The sequence below is a fragment of the Ochlerotatus camptorhynchus genome, unplaced genomic scaffold (genome assembly GCF_037179485.1).
Source record: "Ochlerotatus camptorhynchus isolate MF236.1 unplaced genomic scaffold, CSIRO-AGI_Acam_v1.1 ptg000250l, whole genome shotgun sequence".
Lineage (NCBI taxonomy): Eukaryota > Metazoa > Arthropoda > Insecta > Diptera > Culicidae > Ochlerotatus > Ochlerotatus camptorhynchus.
In genome coordinates, this window is record NW_027040740.1 from 717,170 (window position 1) to 740,082 (window position 22,913).

Sequence of the window (22,913 nt, forward strand, 5' to 3'; positions counted from 1 at the left end):
ATGACATAATTCATCATTGTATGTTTTGAAAATATAATACTAAAGTATAGAATCAATAGACCGAAAATCGAGGTTATTTGGACATGAGACATTATATTTAAAAGGATACTACCAAACCGACCATCAAACGCACTGCTCACAAAAGCAGACACGTCCCCTCGAAAATGCAATCGAGAAATGTACAAGAACAATCCTCAACTGGAACGTACTCACCAAATCAATATATCCGGGAGCGCATTCCCGATGTCGTCGAACGGCAAAAAAAAAGGAACTCGGTGAGCAAATTTGTGATACGAATTTCACCACACCCAACTGCGAAACACGTTCAGAAGCATTTTTGGCACACTTTCGATATCAATTACTTTCGAAAAAAACTTTTTTTTTTTTGCAAGTCGTTGACTTGCCGTAGAAGTTATATTAAAAACATATAGTCAAAGTACTTAATTTTTTTTTATTTTTGCAAAAATAGTTGCAAGTGTACCAACATTAACACCGATCGTGCCAACTCTTTCACGCACCTTGCAGCGCGTACATAAACTGAAATTAAAATTTTCACTCGCGATGCCACAAATTTCTGGTTCGGGAGAAACAATCAAACCACGCAGCGCCAAATCTTCTGATGCTTGCAATTTTGCAAACATGATGAATCATGTTTCTTTCTCGATTCTAAAACTTCTCGGAAAGCGAGAAAACCACCACTCACACACGTATAACCGTCCGGGAGGCAGAGTGCCAGCGCTAATCCGGGAAATGCAGCCGAAAACTATGAAAGCGAACGCACGCACAAAACAGAGAACAAACACAACCGTATCCAAAGGGGTTCCGGGCGCGACTGAATGCAGACATGGATTTGTTATAAAGAAAACATAATTTGTTATCTTTTTAATACCCTTCATATACCATTTAGATCTCATTTTTGTTATGATTACTGTTAACTCAACCACAGGGTAGGCAAAATATGTTATCACGAAAGCTTATATCAATATATCAAACTAAGTTTTCATTTTGCTTTCATTCTCTGCTCGAGTAGCTTTTTCTAAAGCCTTAAGTTTGCTTAGTTCACTTGACTTGAAATGAACTGAATAAAAATCATAAGGAATACCGTTGCGCGAATCGAAAGGACTGGATCATGTTGATTACTTGGACTGGCTCAACTCAACAAGTAAATTTGTCAATTCATCTTTGATCTGATCACATAGTCACTGACAGACTTGATCCTTAAAAAAACCTTCGTCAAAATCTTATTAATTTTTTCGTCAATGACAAAGATTCACCTGGTAACAAAAAGTGTAATTTCGTGCATTCTGTGTCACATTATTGTTATCCAAGCAGTGCAGGACGGAGACGCTTGTTCATTTTAACGGCTCCATGTAATTGTGTTGCTCAATTTAATTTCGTTACAAATTCAGTTAATAAAAATTCTACATATGTTCGTCCTTGACAGCATTGTCATTGACAATTGACATGGTTTGCCTTGACGATGACTGTTAAGCGCCCATTACACATGTCAATATATTGACAATAAATTGACATACTGACAATATTATTGAAACGGTGATATTGATGATGATGATTGATGACAAGTATTGACGAAAAGCTGATTTTTATTCCACTTTGTCAATACTCAGAATATATTGACAAAAAAAAAACAGTCAATTCTATAGCGCCCATTACATATGTCAATTTTCCTTACAATATAATCAATATATAAATATTGACAACATTAATGACAATACACTAAAGCGTTTGTTACACAGGTCAATATATTGACAATAAATTGACATACTGACAATATTATTGAAAGATAATATTGATGACGATGGTTTGATGACGAGTATTGTTGAAAACTGATTTTCATTTCACTTTCTCAATATTCTTCCCCTACCCAAGAGGAGGGAGAACGCACGTCATTTAGACCGACTGACTCACAATGCACCTTCACGCATGCAGTGTTGGCATTTTGTTTAAATCTTCGTGTGTGATATAAAATGGATATCAAACTAAATAAAAAAAGTTTCCTTTTACAGTCGCCAATCACTACCCGGGCTTCGTCTATATCGATGTTCATTTTCTACAAAATCACAAGCATAATCACGTAATTTTGTTTTTTTTTACTTTAAAATAAAATTAATACTATCTGCGTTTCACATGCAACGCAAATTCAATAATATATGCAAGTTTTTCCTTTAGGAATGTTTACCAAAACATCAGCATAATAGTTTATTTATGAGAAACTGCATACCATGAACGTGGGTTATTCAACACGAGTGGTAATTCCACGCAGTCGACAATCGATTTGATTCAATTCCATTAATTTGTTATCATGTTGTCCTGTGTATTTTCTGTGTCCTGTCAAAAAGTTACAACATTTGATATTGGCGTTGACGGAACCGTCGAGAAATCATATCTTCTAACAAACATTGACAGTTTCTTATTGGAACTTTCAGTGGAGTGAAAGGATAGTACCAACTAGAAATGCTCAGAGGGTGTGATAGGCGGAGAAAACAAAATACAATACGGCAGCAAGGATTTGTTCCTTAATTATCTTGCAACCCTTGCTAGAAGCTAGCATTTCAAATGACTTTTATTTTTGATTCGATTTACATGCAAAATAATAATTGATTGCATCGCAATATTTTGCACATTTCTTGGTGCCATTCATTAACCAACGAAGATCATTTTGTATTGTTTTTGGTTCCAAAACCTAGTTGAATTTGAGAAGCACACAAAACATAAAGGGGATTGAATTTCTGTTCGATTGCAATACTTTCAAATTTATTCTAGAAAGAATAAGAAATCCTCGGAAAAATTCTAATGGGAATGTTCGATTGGCTCAGATTTTGACAGTTCATTTGGCTCAAAACATTCTCTCCGCCCATCTCTTCCTCTGAGTATTTCTAGTACCAACCAATTCAACAATTTTGAAATTTATTACGAAATTGTACGGACCTATTTAAAACCGTTCAATGATAATGTGTCGATTTTATTGTTTTCTTACGAGTGATGGTAATTGAATATTGACTTTAATACATTGAGGTTAAAAGCTTCAAACGTATTGCCATTGATGTTGTCAATATTCGTATATTGATGATATTGATAGAATTGACTGTTTTTTTTTGTCAATATATTCTGAGTATTGACGAAGTGGAATAAAAATCAGCTTTTCGTCAATACTTGTCATCAATCATCATCATCAATATCACCGTTTCAATAATATTGTCAGTATGTCAATTTATTGTCAATATATTGACATGTGTAATGGGCGCTTTTCAAGAGAACCTTGAACAGACGTTTTGGTGTCATAAGTGAAAAAAATTGTGTTGCAGTTTAGTAAGATACTGCAGAAAACGTTTGAATCCGTCCAAGGTTTCAGCCAATACACGAGGACCAATTTGAAGTGAAAAGTTGATTTTAAAAGTTCAGTGCGAAGACCATGGAAATCAGAAGTGGTTATCACAAAAGGGGGCCTTTTCTTTCTTGGCAATAAGCTGGGAATATTTATTCGAAATGTGTCTGGATGATGGATCATTGTCTTTATCCGTGAGCATATCAAATTGATTGCTCAAGAGATTGCTCTTTTGCGTTTAGGCACCATGGCGGCAAAAGTAAGTTTCTCCAAATCAACTTCTAAGCAGATTACTACAAGAATCCGAAGGATCGAAGAGGAATTTTCCAAATCGATGTCCCAGCATGATTACGTCGGGTAGGGTCTCAACAAGGATCGAAGAGAAATAATAGTCAAACAAGGTTGAAAATGTGCAGGTAATATTTAGCACCGAGAAGTTATAGCTTTAGGGTAGCAGCAAAAAGCAAATAGATCCGCACGGCACGCTTGAGTATAAGAATCATCAGCATTTAGCTCATTTAGATAAAAATATTGTGAATCAAAATGTTCGATTTTAGCTGTACATAACAAAGAAACGAAGCAATATTTAGAAATTAATTGTATGTTACTGAATCGAGGGATTATGAACTGTAGTTCTGTATTTTAAATCAACAGATATTGCTCAACTGACATAAAGTCGCCCAGAGTTTAAATCATCCATATTATTTCATTATTAGGTACCTAAAAATTTCCACTAGCGCTAAATACTGGAGCAAGGGCCACTTACCCTATGAGCAAAAAAAGTCGTGAGGAATAATTTTCAGCGCAGGAGTCTACTTTGGCGCAAAATGCGCACTATTCCTCAGAATTAAAAAGCCTTCTTCTTCTTCTTCTTCGCATTTCAAGCTTATTGTATATGGAATGCGCAGATTTAGACGCGATCACAGTACTTACCCTTATCTTCTATCATGTTTTGACTGAGATTAATTGAACGAAGGGCAGGATTTGAATTGGATATCACAGAAACTGCAAGCTTGTGTATAAAATCCGATCTATGAAATGAGAAAACAAAAATAAGATCCTTTGAGGACACTAATTCATCAATTTGAACTATTTACCGTAACGCAAGTGCCTCAAGATGCAGTTCCTCTAACCACATGGATCGTTTTAAAACATGAAGAATTCTCTCCAGGGTTTCCGCTGAAAGACGCGTATTGGTAATTTTTAGTCCACGGAAGAATGTGTTATATTCCAATGCCGACACGATAGCCATCAAATCTTTCTGCTCAAGATGATCAAAATCTCGCAGATTTAGGATGCGATTGTCATGCGATAGATAGATGGTATCGATGTCCCATGCGACTTCCTCACGGTACTGTACGGCATGAAAATCGCACATGCATGCATATTGCATGCTAAATCCTCCACATGGTCCCACATTGCGCGGATCGGATGGTCGAAGTTCATCAGAGAATATTGTTGTTCGTTCGATAGGATTTACTTCGATCTAGAATAAAACAAAGCATATTTGGTATTGTAACAGAGGTATGAAAAGTGTCTTTCCTTATGCTTCGTTAAGTTGGTAGTTTAGAGATTTATAATTGAATAAAATTAAAGCTGTGGTAAATCGTCTTTTTATTTATTGTTCATTGTTTATTAATCACTTCATCTGAATAAGAAGCCTGTTTGAGTTGGCTACTAATATTATTAGTCACGCTCAAACAAGCATAAAAACCTTAAATCTGTTCGACACATCATTACATGGCACACCACAAAGTAATCAGGATTACATACTAGAAACAAAACGCTCCTATACATATTAAATACTCACATTTCACTAATGAAGAAACGTAAGCATACCGTGAAGGTAAAAATTTGATGTCAACTCAATTGCTCATGATTGTTCAAGGTTAAAATCCAAACTTCAGTAAAATCAGCGTTAATATGTACTACACCATAAATGGCCATAGTTCAGCGCATATAGAGTAAATGCCGGCTTCGGAGTGCTGTGGGTAGAGCCGACCGATACGGTCGTGTTTTTTGTTAGCTAGGGGCCTGGAGCGTGAGAATTTATTTAAATTAGCTGTTCGCACACATTTTGTTCGCGAGTGGGTTATGAGTCTTTCGGTTGTGTTTTTGTGGAACGATGATAGATTTTCATTAGCTCCAAACTCCGTGGCGATATGTTAAGGTAAAAGTGACTTAGTGAGTAAATCCAAATTTTGAAAAAGTTTATCTCTGTGACATCACTTCAGATTAGAAAAAAGCTCTCGTTGTTGTGTGTGAAATAATAAAAGGAAAACATCGACGAGAACTTTTTGCAATATGAAGTGATGTCTCAGAGATATTTGCCTGAAAAGTGCCTGAGAAAAATGCAAGCACTTTTGTGGATTACCCGGAGTTACGATAGTGAAGGTATGATCACAGACAAACAGACATAACATGCTTAAGATGTTCATCGAAATAGCTTTTAACGGTCAATTTAAATGTTTCTTAGTTGATGGTACCGCCACTAGTGGCACACATAATCAATTTGTCAATAAAAAAATTATCACATATCTAATAGATGATATCCATGTGAATTTCACATAGCTTTCCTGTGATCACATAGCTGCAAATCCCACCACAAAATCACATGAATATTATAAAGCCGATGAAATACATATGAAAAATCATATAAAATTAATGTGATCGCATAAATGTTATGTGAAATTCAGATGAATTCCATTACTTTTGATTACGGATGAAAATCATGTGCGTTTACAATGGAAGCTACGTGAAAAATATTTTCGGTGCAATACAACTATGTGTTGAGTGTATTGCCCATCACAGTGTATACGACAGATAGCGGTAGGATTTACAATGATAAATGTTCAATGTGTTGTGTCTGTTTGTCTGTGATATCACATTGAGGTAACGTTGGGATAAAATCAAAACATTGAGAAATATAACGCATAACTTTCAGGAATACTTCACTTCGCAACTAATGAACCATTCTGACGGCCATATGAGTACCCAAGTAACCATTTAATCGCAATATAAAGGGTGTCCACGATGAAATTGCCACACTATGAAATTGCGCTAACTTTTTAACCGTTGGGTAGAATTTAATGAAAATTTGGGTGGATTTAGTTCATAGTGCATTATTTACATCCTGCAAGTTTTAAAGTCCTGTGATCAAAACTCGCGGAAATGGAGTCGAAAGAACAGCTCGTGCGTAATAAAATCTTGCGCATTCATCACGAGAACAAGGATCTCTCGCATCGTTCCATCGCTAAAACGTTGGGAATCGCGAATTCCACGGTGTCGCGAGTGATTAAGCGGTTCGAGGAACGGTTGACCACCGATCGGAAGCCCAGAAGTGAAGGAAAAAGTATTCCGTACAACACCAAAAATCACAACCGCGTAGTTGGGGCCTTCAACCGAAATCCGAACGCCTCCGTTAAAGATGTGGCTAAGAAGCTGCACCTAAGCCGAAGTTTTGTCCAGAAGGCCAAAACTAAGGCTGGGCTTCGAACGTTCAAGGTACAAAAGGCCCCTAATCGCGACGAGAAGCAGAACAAGTCCGCCAAAACCCGTGCCAGGAAGTTGTACCTCAACATGCTGACGAAAGTTGAATGCTGCATCATGGACGACGAAACATATGTGAAGGCCGACTTCAAACAGATCCCCGGCAACCTATTTTTCACGGCCAAGGATAAGTTCAGCGTTCCGGAGCATGTCCGCACTCAGAAGATGTCCAAATTTGCGAAGAAATTCCTGGTTTGGCAAGCCATCTGCACGTGCGGGAAGCGGAGTGCACCTTTCGTGACCCAGGACACGATGAACGGACAGGTGTACATAAAAGATTGCCTCCAGAAGCGGCTGCTTCCTCTCCTGAAGGCCCACAACGTCCCAACAATCTTCTGGCCGGATTTGGCCTCATGTCACTACTCCAAGGACGTGCTGAAGTGGTATGCGGACAATAAGGTCAATTTCGTGCCGAAAATGTTCAACCCTCCCATCACTCCGGAGCTCCGCCCCATCGAGAAGTACTGGGCGATTATGAAGCAGCACCTTCTTAAACGACCTAAGGTAGTGAAGACAGTCGAAGAACTGAAGAAAGTATCGGTTTACATGCAAAAAACGGTTGATTCACAGGTTGTGCAGAATCTTATGGCCGGGGTTAAGGCCAACGTGCGGGCATTTGCGTATGGACTGTAAATAAAATACGAGTAAAATGGTAAAATGAAGTTTAATAGTTATTTCTCAATCCCTGAAAATTTGATGGCAATCGGATGAAAACTCGAATTTTGCGAATCAATTTTGTGTGTGGCAATTTCATCGTGGACACCCTAGCTTGTATTTACTTACTTTGCTTCAGTATGGGCAGGCCAGTGACAAGGCCTATACCAACAGCAGCGTTTGACAGTAGGCAGCATGTCCCGGGCTCAAATCATTTATTTTGCTGTGCTGGGTCCGCTGTCACTGTATAACATGTTGCATACGCGCCTGCCACTGGGCTGAGTATGGGTAGTTGGGGAATCTGATGAAACTATCATTTCTTGAAACTAATCCCTTTCGTATTCCATTCATTCTCTTTTCGCACTTTGCATATAACACCATCTCATACTAACCTTTACATTGATTCAAAGACTCATCCCGAGTGCTCGGTGGACCAGCGACTTAAGACGCGAGCCGTATGCCAGATGACCATGGCAATACAGTAACAGATGGTGGACATGAGATCGACCACACCAACCAGCGAGGAAGAGTAAACATCGAACCAGGTACGGAAATTAGTGCGGATTTATCACCGTCGGAAAACAAGAAAAACCCGGAAAAGGAAAGCATGTCAGAACCGACCTAGGACGATCTACGGAAGGAAATTGCCGGTGAAGGGCGAAATGAAGTACGAAGCGTTAGAGAAAAAGTACAAGGGATTTCAAAAGAAGCAATCAATGGCGGAAGACCAGCGGAACATGGTGAGACCGAGCCTATTATGATTTATAAATTAAACATCAAAATTAAACTAAATACGCGCTAGGTTTGAAAAGAATAGTTTTCGAACCTTGAAGTGTGTATGTAATACTAATATCCAATTGATAGAGGTAGTACATACATGCGGGGCTTATTATAAGTGAGAGTAACCTCGGAATGGGCGTGACTCTACAGACATTCTAAAATGGGTTGCTGGATCTGCAATAGAGCTATTGCTTTCTAACTCCCCGACTAAAGCTGTTTACAATGACCATACATGTAGTTTGGTAACGAAAATTAATGCTGTGGCGATTACTGGGTGATCCGCAATTGAAAACCCCAGTAAAATTATACTGACTTCGGTAATCTAGACTAAGTGTGTACATCAATATTGACAATATATCTGTATTCACTTTCATTAATATTATATTGTCAATAATTTCCCTTCGCGTCAATATATTGATATGTGTGAGGTTCGCTTTAGATTTGGCTAAAGGAAAATATGCGTGAAAGGTTTGGCAATGCGCTTCAGGAGGGTGGTAGGGGAAACGCTTCTATAGTCACGGTACGCTAGAAGCGTTAGGTTCCTGTAGTTGTGCCGGGGGGCGATCAACTTCATAAATCAGCTGAATTGTAAACATACACTTCGGAAAATACACAATAAATACGTAAATGTGTACACGTTGAAACTAAAATACCCTAATAAAAATAATTAAAAATACATCGAAAATCCTGAAGAATGTGTGCGTTTTAGTGGAATACCTGCATAATGAGAGAGAGAAGGATTAGTAATTTCCATTTAATTCCACTACCTTATTTGCTTATCCTTGACAAATAAGGTAGTGGAATTAAATGGAAATTACTAATCCTTCTCTCTCTCATTATACATCGAAAATACTTGGTACGCGAAAAATACATTTCATAATTAATTGAATACACTTTAATATAAAAATACACAAAACTTCTTGACTTCATACACAACTATAGGAACCTAACGCTTCTAACGTACCTCAACTATAGGATCGTTTACCCTAACGGTTAAATATATCGTAATTGGTATCAAAACCATCATGGCTTCTGATCTTCTGTCAACCGGTGTTTGTTTTGATTCTCTCTTAGAATGTTTTCATCTTTTGGATTGGATGAGCCAGCGCCGGTGGTGTAGTGTTAAGCGTGACTGCTTTCTCACCCCAATGGGTCTGGGTTCAGTCCCAGCCGAGGTCGGTTGGATTTTTCTGAGGCATAAGAATCTCTGGTCACGTCTTCCTTCGGAAGGGAAGTAAAACCGTTGGTCCCGGCCCATATATGTTGAGTGGGTGCGATATCCTACGCAGATGTGGAAGCCTGCCTTCCTGCACATTCGATTGCCGTCAATGGATGGCAATCGATGTCCGTCGGTGATTGGCACTAGATTGTGGAACAGAGACCGAAGTTAAAGAAAGGAATGAAGAAGAAGATTTTTTTTTTTATATCTTTATTAAGGAGACTTTCAGCCGTTGGCTGGCTCGTCAAAGAAGAAGAAGAAGAAGAAGAAGAAGGTTCCGGCCTATGTGTGTTGAATGGGTGCGAGAGGGCAATAGATGTCCGTCGGTGATTGGCACTAGATTGCGGAACAGAGACCGACGTTGAATAAAGGAATGAAGAAGAATAAGAAGAGGGCTGGACGGTAGTTTCCCGAAAAAATGTATGAATATCGTGGAAATCGGTGAAAACAGCAGCATCATGCGGTGTTTAATACCATCCTGCAAAAGAGATTTGATTTTCCACTCATAGGTATCATCAATTCGCGATGGATGTTTTTCTGGTTTTCATCAGTTTTTCCAGCGACAACAATCGTTTTGAAAAATGGTACTACGTGCTGAGAATCAACTAAATTCCGACACCGAGAGACGGAGGACTCCATGACAACATTTGAATAGTGGCACGATCCGGCCAGAAGATCGTAGGGCCCTCGTTTTGCTTCAACAGAGGAAGCAGAAGAGGGGGGCGACACACTAAATCTCAAGTCTAGATGCTCAACAAATCTCAAACTAGCGAATCAATCTTCGAAAAATCTTCTTTCATTTCTCGCATCTAGTTGCATCGCGCATAATATTTTTGCAGGAAATCTTCAGAATCGTCATCAATCTTCTTTCTATCTACTCAGCGTGCGTGCAGCTAGCCACAGCAAAACACAATCTTTTCTGCATCGTAGATAGAGTCGTCCCCCTCGGAAGTAAAGGTTTCTGCAGACACTCCTTGGTAGATCTCCCCGTTTACAGTCCGTTTGCCACATGAACAGATCGCTTGCCAAATCATGTATTTCTTGGCAAACTTTGAAAATTTCTGCTTCCTTACTTCCTCCGGAACATCAAACTTGTGCTGGACGGAAGCTGCCGGAAGTGCGCCTTGACGTAAGTCTCATCATCCATGATGAGAAAATGAGGCTTAGTCAGCATCTGAGTGTACAGTTTCCGGGCCCGTGATTTTCCCTCCGTATTTTGCCGTTCGTCACGATTTGGAGCCTTCTGCACTTTGTACGTATGCAGTCCCTCCCGGTCCTTGGCTCTCTGAACGAAAGACTTCGTCAGATTCAACTTTTTGGCCAAATCCCTGACCGAAGCATTGGGCTTCCGCTTACACGCTTTCACGACACGCTTGTGATCCTGATCACTAATAGAACATCCATTCTGACCGCATTTCTCGTTCCATTCGATGCTCAGAGTTTCGTAGTAACGTTTAATCACACGACTCAACGTTGACTGCACGATTCCGAGTTGTTTTCAGATGTCCCGATGAGAGAGATGAAGATTTTCCAGGTGCTTGCGCAAAATCAATTCGCTACGTTGCTTTTCGGGTGACGCCATTTCTTCCCAACTTTCGAAAAACTGACAGCGATAAAAATACAGTGTAAACAATACACTCAAAGCTTAGCTCTAACCAAATTCTCAAGAGAAAATACCCAATGGTTAATTTTCTACAGCGTTTTTTCCGTGATGCAATTTGATGTGGGACACCCTTTCTATGAAATGTAGTAAAACTGAGTTTTTTTTATATATATTAGTTCCATTGGCTCCAGATGACGCACCGGAAGATATGAAACACCCGTAAAATTTATTACTACGTAAATTTGATCAAAATAGGCCTGCAACTATATGGAACGTAGTGAAATGATGATTTTTTTATATATTAGCTGGTCATTGGCTCCGAGTGATCACCAGAAGATCCAGAACATCCGTAAAATTGATTATTACGGAAAACGGATCAAAATAGGCCTTGATTTTTCTCTACAATAAACAATTCAGAGACACAAATAAGTATATGTATACAGCTGTGTTCAATATAATAGCAGCGCATGCCGATTTTGATACAAAATGGTCACATTGACATGATGTAACTTTGTTAACTTATGATCAATTGAGCTGAAACGGTCGCCAAAGAACTACATCTAGATAGAGCTGGAATTAGGGCGTAACAGCCTTTGTAAACAATGACTTCTCTCGTTGATTTCTAGGAATTCAAGGCACGCCTACACAAACCAACACATCCATCAAGTATGGGAAGTCTTCCCCTACTCGATGGTGATGTCGATTTGCCAGGGAGAGCCATGACATTCGAGAAATCCTCGAGAGAAGTCATTGTTTACAAAAGCTGTTACGCCCTAATTCCAGCTCTATCTAGACATATATGTTCAATTTTACGATTACAAAATACTAAATTTTTGGAAGCACCTGCCGGAAAGTGCGACACCGGGTAAAATTGTTCAAAATAATAGCAGTTTTTTTATTTGAAAATTGTACTGCAAATATTTTAAACATTTTTAACTATTATGTACATTTGTTAATTTGGGGCCTCCCTTAGCTCAGTCAGGGATTATTAGAATTTTGAGCAATGTAAAACTTAAAATCTCAAAATTAAGCTGAAATGCAAATTATTAGTACTGCTATTATTTTGAACAATTTTACCTGGTGTCTCACTTTCCGTATATACAAATACAAATTAGTATTTTGTAATCGTTAACAAAGTTACATCATGCCAAAGTTGACCATTTTGTATGAAAATCGGCATGCGCTGCTATAAGTAACATTACAAGTTTTATGGAAGTTTTAAAGTATTCTACAAGTCTTAATCATGGTTTCAACAAGAAGATATTATCACAAATGTATTTCACGCAGCCATTCTTCATGATACACTTTTTTTCTACCTATCTTTCTATTAAGCCTATGGACATGCGTTACCTTCGAAACTTCTAACTAAACTGGGAAAGCTATCAGATAAAAAAAAAAAAAAAAAACCAAAACTTAAAACGTTTCAAAATCAACTGAAAGCTAATAAATGATTATTTTACGCGAAAACAAATATTGAATCCCTTGTATCGTATGCTAATTTCCTGTAACAAAAATAATATGTAAAAATAAAATAAAATTTTAATAAAATGTTATGCAAAATTTAAAAGAAGATTACTAATTGATTGGTGAGAAGTTTGTAATAATATCCTTCGACAGCCATTTCTCGTATTCATCGGACGTGTGCTCTTTCTGCTCTGCTTAACTTGGTGAAATATTGTAGCGAAAATGGGTGTAGTTCGTAAAAACACACTTGTTAACATGACTTCAGTGTCCTTCCAGTTCGTCCCAATGCAGGAAAAGTGCAAAAATTCTTCGAGAACAGTATTAAGCTTCAATATTCGGACGTTAGATGCATTCAGTTTTTATAACGTCCGAAATTGTGTTTTTATTGAGATGATAGACAATAAAGTTGCCTTGCGCTATGAAAAGGCGCACAACTATAAACACGATTCTCTGTGCAAAGCGTGAGTTCAAAATCCCGGTATATGTGGATTGTGAAACAGTGACCGTTCGAGTGCATGACCTTCGCCTGGCATGGCCACAACTTCTTCTTCTTCGCATTTCAAGCTTATTGCATATCGCATATTAGCTTATTGTGTGCTATCAACTTAGTGTTCTAGATGCACTTCCACAGTTATTAATTGAGAGCTTTCGATGCCTGTACCATTTTTGCATTGGTATAATTGTGTGGCAAGTCCAATCATACTTCTATGCCCAGGGAAGTCGAGAAATTTTCCAACCCTAGACCGGACCGGGAATCGAACCCAGCCATCTCCAGCATGGGTCTTGCTTTGTAGCTGCGCCTTTACCGACTGAGCTAAGGGAGCCCCCCCCCCCCCCCCCTATGGCCACAAGCCACTGTTATAAACCACATGGCAAAGTACAGGACAGTGATTTCCAGTCGACATGAGAAATGGAAGCACTACTTCTTCCCAGGATTCCTGAGCGGTGTTCGAGTTTTGCGAATGCGACTCGAAAGCGCCATTCCAGCATACATCACGGTCGACAACGAAACAACGTTGGTAACATACGACAAGCAATCAAAAACGTGCCGCCATTGTGGCCGAGCAGCACATCCCAAACAGAAATGTTTGGATGTAGCCACATCGAACAGTAGCACTGCTCCAGCAGCTCCACCAACCGAGGGGGTATTCAGTCTCGCTGATTTCCCGTCGATGGATACCGAACAAAATCAGCCAACGACATCGTATCAATCATCTCCTGCTTTCACCGGGTTCTCAGCAGAAGAACAACAGCGAAACACCGACAATCAAACCGAGGATCATCATACTTCAAACATTGAAAGCAACGACGAAAACTCTTCTTCTTCTTTCTTTCTTTAACGTCGGTCTCTGTTCCGCAATCTGGTGCCAATCACCGACGGACATCGATTGCCATCCATTGACGACAATCGAATGTGCAAGGAAGACAGCTTCCACACCTGCGTAGGATATCGCACCCATTCAAACACATAGGGGTGGGACCAACGGCTTTACTTCCCTTCCGAAGGAAGACGTGACCAGAGATTTTTATAATTGTAATTGTAATTGTTCAGTGCATAGGCTGTGCCTTCCGCTAAGAAGGCTTATCTAGGGACCAACCCCCTAGTCTATACACCTACTGTCCTTCCCGTTGCACTCGTCAGCTCGTGCGATACTCTAGACACACATGGGTGGTCGTATCCGGGTCCTCCCCTGGGTAGGCTCGTGTCTGTCCAGGTTCTGGTACATTAACTTATCTATATGCATGGTAATTATACTTTTAAAACTCACCTTTTGATTATAATGTCGAAAATGCTGAAACTAAATAAAGGTTAGCGATCCATATAAGGTGTGTGCTGCGACGGAGTAGTAATTGAAGGAAATGAGGTTCTGATGTGAAGTATAGGTAAATCAATTAATCATTAGCTGCAAACAGTTACTAATAAATGGGTACGATAAATCACTCATCAATGAGTATTGCCACTCCCACTGAAAAATGGGCAAAACCTTAATCATAAATGGATATTCGATTCCTACCGTGTATTTAAAGTAAAGTTAGGATCTTATCAAGCAAGCACACACCTTTTACGATTCTTATCCTACTTACGGTTTCCTGCACATACAACTTTTCCTAGATACAAGCTTCGTCCAGTATACATTGGCTGTCTCCAACCGGCATGATCCTTTCTGTCTGCTTCCTCTTGCCGGTGCAAGTTTAATTCTTCTTTTCTTGTTCGTTTCTGGTTTCTGGTCGTGTTCCCATTTGTCCTCAGGCAGTTAATATTAGTACATGATAGGAAGAAAGAAAGAAATAGAACAAGTTAAGTGTGAGCCGCATGCATTGGTTACTTATTTGGGTCATGGTGTTGTCTTCCCTATTTATTTGCCCTAGTCGCTCTCATATCGAACGTTTAACTCTGGATCAACAATAGAAAAGGGCCCATCAGCATTTGTAAACAAACCGCTCCAAAGCCCCCCACTCACAAAGCGAAGGCCACCCACGCAAACCAACACCATCATCGGATAGGGAAAACTTCCACCTATACGAAGATGGTGTTGGTCTGCGTGAGCAGCCCCCGATCTGTGAGGAATGGGCTTTGGACGGCCTGCCCACAAAAACCGATGGGCCCCCTTCCACTGTTGATCCAGAACTCACCCCCTTCCCTCACACTATTATGGTCGGAAAAGAGAACCCATATTTAGGAATCTATCGCGAACTGCGATGCAGAAGATATTAATAGCAAACTAATCTGGAACTGGTCTAAGACATATGACCCAGTGAGCATTGACACCTCACACTGTTGTGAATGAGCACGGACGCGAGATTTACTAGAGTATTAAATGCAAAACGCAAATTCAAAATAAAACTTGACAAGACATCGTCAATCCCCTTATTCTTGGGCAGGGTCTGACGATGTGAATCTGATTTTGATCAGTGAACGGGCCCCATATGGTACATTTTCTCACTATGAACCTGTCATTTCCAGCCTATCTGAACTATTTAATAAATGGAAACCATAACATGGGTTACGCTTCCCCTAAGCGGGCCCTCCGCATCCTATCTCTGTCTTATCTCAAATGCCAATGGTTTGAATGTATCAATATATACATTGGAAATGACGTTCAATCAAATAAACCCATACCCCACTCACTTGGCCAGGCTTCAGAATCGTCCAGTGGGCAGTGCGCTCTACACTCCAAGTTCCCTTTCTTTCAAATTCACCCTAAATTTGATATTTTACCCCTTTGAGTGTTGATTAATCACAATGAAACATTGTGACAGAGCACGGACTTGAGGTTACTAGAGTATTAAATAATCTAGGTCCTATTTAGGATTATATCTGAAAAATCCAAATTTGGCCAACGCCAACCAAGACGTGACCAGAGATTTTTATATATCAGAAAAATCCCACCGGGCTGGGATTGAACCCAGACCCATTGGGGTGAGAAAGCAGTCACGCTTACCACTACACCACCGGCGCCAGCCGACGAAAATTCTAGCACCAGCTCATCAAGCGCAACAAAGGATTTCATTGAAAATACCAACAAACGTCGGTTGTCGAAGCACAAGGAGAACGAAAAAAAGAAATTTCGTGCTGATCAGTGCACCCAGAAGACTGGTCAGCAAACAGATCGTTTAGATGAAAATAATGCAACTTATCAAATAGGAGATAATACGTATTATTTTAAAAATAAAAGCGGGAAGGGATCTAATTGTAAATAATGGTCATCGGCCCAAGCAATGCCTAAAAGGCGAGGGGGTCTTATAAATAAACGCAATAAAAAAAAGTTTCTTATAAGCCCTCCCAGTTCCTATGTATACAGAACAAATCTGATACTCACCAGTTCCACACAGATTCGCAAATCGTTTCGTGCATCGTGCATTTTGAGTAAATATCTCAAAAGGGCGAAAATTTCTTAATATATGCGATTAGTAAATTACCTACGAGTATCTCGAAATTAACAACTTTGGGCAATGTAAGCATTATGAGCTTTTTTGTTGTAAATTTAATGTGTTTTAATATTAACACTATTTAAAAAATATTCAATAACTGTAGATGGTATTTTGGAACATACTTATTTTTTCAATAATTCATAACTTTTTTGTTTATGATTTGCCCAGCAAATGCACAGTGTCAGTTGGTATTACTTTATCTAAACTACACAATAAATATAAAAAAATAATTAAAAAAAATATGCATTTTTTTACAATTTTGTTTTTTTTTTGTAAAAAAAAATATAATTTTTCACAGTGTATATTTTTTCATGAAAGGTACAATACTTGTCCGCAACTTCTTCTAAGACGCCATCTCAATCAAACAAATCGTTCACGAGATATATATTTTTCTATTGATGCGTATCATTTTTGCATAAGCCCTTTTCAAGTGTTAGTCGTGTGCAAAACTAGGGAACCATGTATGTAAAATGGCATGTTGGGCAATAACAAACAACTGTGCAAATAAAACAGCAAAAGGGTTTATCTTCCATTTAATTCCACTTAATTAATTTTGGTATCCATGACAGATACGTATTTCGACTACAATGTGCAGTCTTCATCAGTGTCATTCCCACTAAAGAACTTATCAAAATCTAACCCCCTTAAGTACTCATCCCCTAGGTAAAAAAGTCAAGATCATAGGTATAAAAATGAAACTACAATGTGTTGAATCGGAACCTACCTAACTAATAAAAACCAAAGATTTAAGTAAGCTAAAGGAGAAAAATCTATACAAATCTCTGAATACTGATGAAGACTGCACATTGTAGTCGAAATACGTATCTGTCATGGATACCAAAATTAATTAAGTGGAATTAAATGGAAGATAAACCCTTTTGCTGTTTTATTTAGCATTCCGCTAACAACCCAATTTCATTACTTCATTATGATGGCTACCAAGCCTTTGGGGATTTTCCTTATTAGAGATTTGTATAGATTTTTCTCCTTTAGCTTACTTAAATCTTTGGTTTTTATTAGTTAGGTAGGTTCCGATTCAACACATTGTAGTTTCATTTTTATACCTATGATCTTGACTTTTTTACCTAGGGGATGAGTACTTAAGGGGGTTAGATTTTGATAAGTTCTTTAGTGGGAATGACACTGATGAAGACTGCACATTGTAGTCGAAATACGTATCTGTCATGGATACCAAAATTAATTAAGTGGAATTAAATGGAAGATAAACCCTTTTGCTGTTTTATTTAGCATTCCGCTAACAACCCAATTTCATTACTTCAACTGTGCAAAGTTTTAACATAATCGTAGAAGGTCGATCAAAAAATTAAAAAAAAAAAATCGTCATTTGAAATGGAACTGCTGTACTATAATCAGAATTGCTCAGTCTAGACGAAGCAGCCGATTTGATCATGGAAGTTCTATTAAAAACCAAGAATTAATCGTTTGAGGCATATGATATGTTTCACTATGGGAAATCATCATAGTTGCAGATATAAAGAGACAAAACATAACCCTTTGCTTTAGTACTGTCAATCTACATGTCCATGGGGAGGGAGTACATAGTAGACGGAGCTTATTTTTATTGTATGAAAACGCAAAAGAATCAATATCTTCGAATATTACTCCTTTTATCATAACTGTTTAAAAAATATATATGAAAGAACTCATGTCAATAGAAGGAAAATCGGCATTTATTGAATATGTTTCCTTCTTTTCTTTGATATATTTTGAAAAAAGGAGTAATGTCCATAATATCAGAACGCCAATATCATCAGCTAAAGCCAAATCGAAGTAGATAAGATTCTCGATAGTTTTATGTGTACCGACCGATTCGAAGTTTAATCAGGCGAACATGAGTGGAATTAGGCAGTGCATTAGGGCAGTATACAGTACTTTGACTATATGTTTTTAGTATTACTTCTACGTGAAGTCAACGATTTACATAGTTGAAGATGCTAATTTCAAATAACAGACTGTAGTGGTAATTTTTATACGATAGATGGAGTAGATGAACGCATAGAGTTGATAGTTCCGTTAGAGTACCACTACAGTCTGTTATTTGAAATTAGCATCTTCAACTATGTAAATCGTTGACTTCACGTAGAAGTAATACTAAAAACATATAGTCAAAGTACATAACTCTGGATGGGAGCATACCATCAATTACTGTCAATGGTCGAAAGGTACAGTAGCAGCACCTACCCCACCCGTGTCCCCTCGAGATCGTCAAGTCGACGATGACAGGAGCACATATCGTGGTAGGGGTAAACAATAGTTGCAATTTCCAAACCTACGACTGGATGCCTTCCTTCAAATAACAACTGAAGTGCGGTAAAAAATCGGTAGAACTGTTTCAAACACACAGTTGGTATTGTTTATTGTTTATTGTTGCCATACATCAACAGGCTGGCTGTAGCCCAAATGATGTTAATAATACTAATCATAAAAATAATAATAGTAAAATTACATGTCAAATAATCACAGAAAGAAAAACAAAGCAACATGGTCAGAATGTAAAAAAAACATAAATGGAAATACACTAATTTTCTCTGTCAGTCACTGCGGCCGGCGAAAACAGATGAGAATCTCCGACGAAGCGCATCACGTGTGAGGTGAAAGTCGAATGCAGATGCGACTCTATTGAACACACGCTGTAGTCCGCAAATCGCACCATATGCCCCGTAGTTCGTGCGACGCACTGGCAGTCTCAGCATGAGGTTGTTACGGAGTGGTCGGGGTTGCACGTTTAGGTCAATTTGCCTTAGGATAGCCTCACAATCTATTCGTCCCTGTAGAGTGTCGGCGATAATCAAAGCTCTGTTGGTGTCCCTTCTAATCCGGAGAGGTTCAAGGTTTATCAGTTGGCAGCGACTCTCGTAGCTGGGCAGCCGAAGCGGATCTCTCCAGGGCAGTCTACGAAGCGCAAAACTAAGAAAGCGACGTTGAACAGATTCGATTCTCTCGGCACCATTGTTGTAATTCGGATTCCAAACCGCAGAACAATACTCAAGCGTCGATCGTACGAGGGGGCAGTAAAGAGATTTTAAGCAGTAGACATCGGTGAAATTCTTAGCTATCCTGAAGATGAATCCTAAAGTCCTAGACGACTTATTGATGACATAAGAAATGTGTTGCCTGAATGTTAGCTGTGAATCCAACACCACACCCAGGTCTTTCACCTGATTCACGCGTTCGAGTGTCGTTCCAAGCAGGTCATAGCTGAATACAATCGGTTGCTTTTTTCGTGAGAACGTTATGGCAGAGCACTTTGATGGGTTCACTACCATTCGATTTAAAGTACACCAACTGGCAAAGACATTAAGCTGATGTTGAAGATTGTGGCAGTCAGCGATCGAGCAAATTCGTAAAAATATTTTGAGGTCGTCTGCATATGCTAATCGAGGTCCTTCGATAACCAGGTTCACGTCGTTGAAGTAGAGTAGAAAAATCAACGGTCCCAGATGGCTTCCCTGCGGTATACCTGATGTGGCAAAGAAGCTAGCTGATTTGCAATCTCCTATAGCAACCATAAGTTGTCGACCAGTAAGATACGAACGGAACCAACTCAAGAGATTACCGCTCACCCCAAGCCTGTCAAGTTTAGCAATCGCAATGTCATGATTCAACTTATCGAATGCCGCGGATAGATCGGTATATATAACGTCCGTCTGTACCCGTTCAGTCATACTATCGGTAATGTAGGATGTGAGGCATAGCAGATTGGTGGTTGTAGAGCGAAGCGACCGCCAGTAAACCCGTGTTGATCAGCACTCAGATACTGCTTGCTGTGAGAGAGCAACGGTTCCATAATAACAAGCTCGAATAGTTTCGAAACAGCACTCAGCGATGTAATTCCACGATAGTTATCCACGGCTCGTTTGCTTCCCTTTTTGTGGACAGGAAACATGTGTGCACATTTCCAGAAGGATGGAAATATACCACTGGAGAGAGACATCCGGAATAGACGGTGAAGTGGAGTTAACAAGCAAGCAATATGTTTCTTCAAAAACACGGACGGAACTCCATCGGGTCCAGGGTTGAAGGACGATTTGAGCTGCGTTGCAGCGTTAGAAATCATCTCAACGTTGACATCAATTGCACTCAGTGTTTGACCATTTAGTGGGATGTTCCTGGCTGCGAGGGAAACATGGTCGTCACTTAGTCTCTCATCAGTGAACACACTGGCAAAATTGACAGAAAAAAGGCGACAAATATCCTGCGGAGTGGAAGCGACTTCACTGTTCAATTCCATTGACGATGGGAGGCCAGATTCTCTGCGTTGCTCGTTCACGTAGTTCCAGAAGGATTTCGGGTGAAGTTTAAGGTTACGCTGAATACCTCGTTGAAATCGCAGAAAGCATCGACGACTGGCTCACTGATACTCGTGATTAAGCCTCACGTAGTGATGTTTCAGAGGAAGCGTGCGATACTTCGTAAATCTTCTCAATGCTGCTCTCTTGATCGACTTCAACCTACGCAGCTCAATCGTCTGCCAGGGAGGGTGAGAGTCTTTGCGTTGAATTCTTTTCGGGACGTGTCTGTCAATGACATACACCGAAAATAATTTTCATGTAGCTTCCATTGAAAACGCACATGATTTTCATCCATAATCAAAATTAATGGAATTCATCCGAATTTCACATAAAATTTATGCGATCACATTAATTTTATATGATTTTTCGTATGAATTCCATCAGCCTCATAATATTCATGTGATTTTGTGGTGGGATTTTTAGCTATGTGATCACATGAAAGCTATGTTTTTCATCCATTAGATATGTGATAAATTTTTTGAGTGTATGCCAAGACATGAGAAAAAGTTTGCGCAGCGGCCTCAACGTTGTCATGATCGAGAATGTTCTCCCAGTCCATGTTTGACAACACATCTACAATGCTTCGATGGTCGGCCTTACATGAGCGGGTCGGTTTTCATCTCTTTTTGCCAGTGGTGGCGGGGGGGGGGGGGGACACCCCTCACCATCCCTCTCCAAAGGGGGAGTTTGGTAAAGAGAGATGAAAAAAACCGATTTGTACCTTCCTTAAAAGTTGTCCTAGCTCGCTTGTCTAATATCTATATACAATCTTCACACTGCCGTACTCTAACGGAACTATCAACTCTATGCTTTCATCTACTCCATCTATCGTATAAAAATTACCACTACAGTCTGTTATTTGAAATTAGCATCTTCAACTAAGTATACAGTAGTTAGACAATCGTTTTAACAATCCAACAAACAACAATATGTACAGAATTCTTGGGAGAAGATTTTTTTAAATTTTGAACACGTGTTTTGAAAGAAACTAGCTTAAGTATTCATGTAATTATTACCTAGAAACAAGCATGGGAAAATTCATTCACTCGCGCGAGCACCACAGAATCAAAATAGCCATCTTCGCCTACAAACAGATTGCCGAACAAGTGTAAATTTTTCCTACCAAGTGACTCTGCAGCTCGAATCAGAACTGACAGCAGTAGAAGGGAAAAAGCATAATCTGAAAGGCAGCCGAACAATTTTCTCTAGCGAGGGAGAACCAGATTGAATGCGTTAGATCCGAATGCTAACGATTTAAATAGCTGAGTCAGATAGTTTTTGGCTCACTGATTTAAATCAGTTGAATTGGCCACAGCAGTTTTAAGTTATTTGCGTGACGTTTATGTTTATGTGTTACAGTATCACAGTTTTCTCGAAATTAAAAGCGATTTAAATGTGTCAATGTATGTTTAAAGCTAGAAAATAAAAAGTGATTCTTTCTGCAAAATTCTCATTCAGCTCACTCAGCAGAATGCAATCGTAAAAGGCTCAGCATGGAAAAAATAATAAGAGAGGAATCATCCACACTACTACACTCAGAATCATTCATGTTACGCTCAGCTGTCTGTTTTGCTCAATTCTGCATTCATCGAAGAAAATAGAACCAGTGCGAATACGAACGAAATCAGTGCGGCTCGCACAAGCTGCTGTTCGTTTCTGATGTTATATGCGTGTGAGTGAGTTGAGAATGCAAAATTGAACGATTTTTCCCATGCTTGCCTAGAAACATCACAGCATAACCACATTTTACACAGTAATTTCCTGCAGCTACATTACAGTAAGTCTTCTTTCAATTTCAGGAAAAAAAAATAAGGGTGTGCAAACATGGGACAAATTTTTGGTGGATAGATGGATTAGCATTTTGAACTACCCGCTTAAATAATGACAATATAATTTTCTATCCCAGCCTTCATAATGCTCTCAAATAATGTTATTGTAATCTTACCTTGCGAATTATATATTTCAATGGAACCGTTGGAAATATTTGCTTCACAGCCGATGAAAGGTCAGTTAAAATGACGTCTGCGTTCTGTAAAACAAGCAACAATAAAT

The 22,913-nt window shown here is 39.1% G+C and overlaps 1 protein-coding gene across 4 annotated transcripts in view; it reads right to left on the minus strand.

The window, feature by feature from the left end:
* LRR (Leucine-rich repeat) overlaps positions 1–22,913 on the minus strand; it is a 68,270-nt gene that overhangs the window by 32,634 nt on the left and 12,723 nt on the right. For all 4 annotated transcript variants that reach the window (XM_065226396.1, XM_065226395.1, XM_065226394.1 and 1 more), the window contains exons 5-7: positions 22,807–22,890; positions 4,444–4,832; positions 4,280–4,377 (exon numbers count right to left, since the gene is read on the minus strand). In XM_065226396.1, coding sequence (XP_065082468.1) covers positions 4,280–4,377; positions 4,444–4,832; positions 22,807–22,890 — 571 coding nt within the window. The remainder of the gene's footprint in view (positions 1–4,279; positions 4,378–4,443; positions 4,833–22,806; positions 22,891–22,913) is intronic.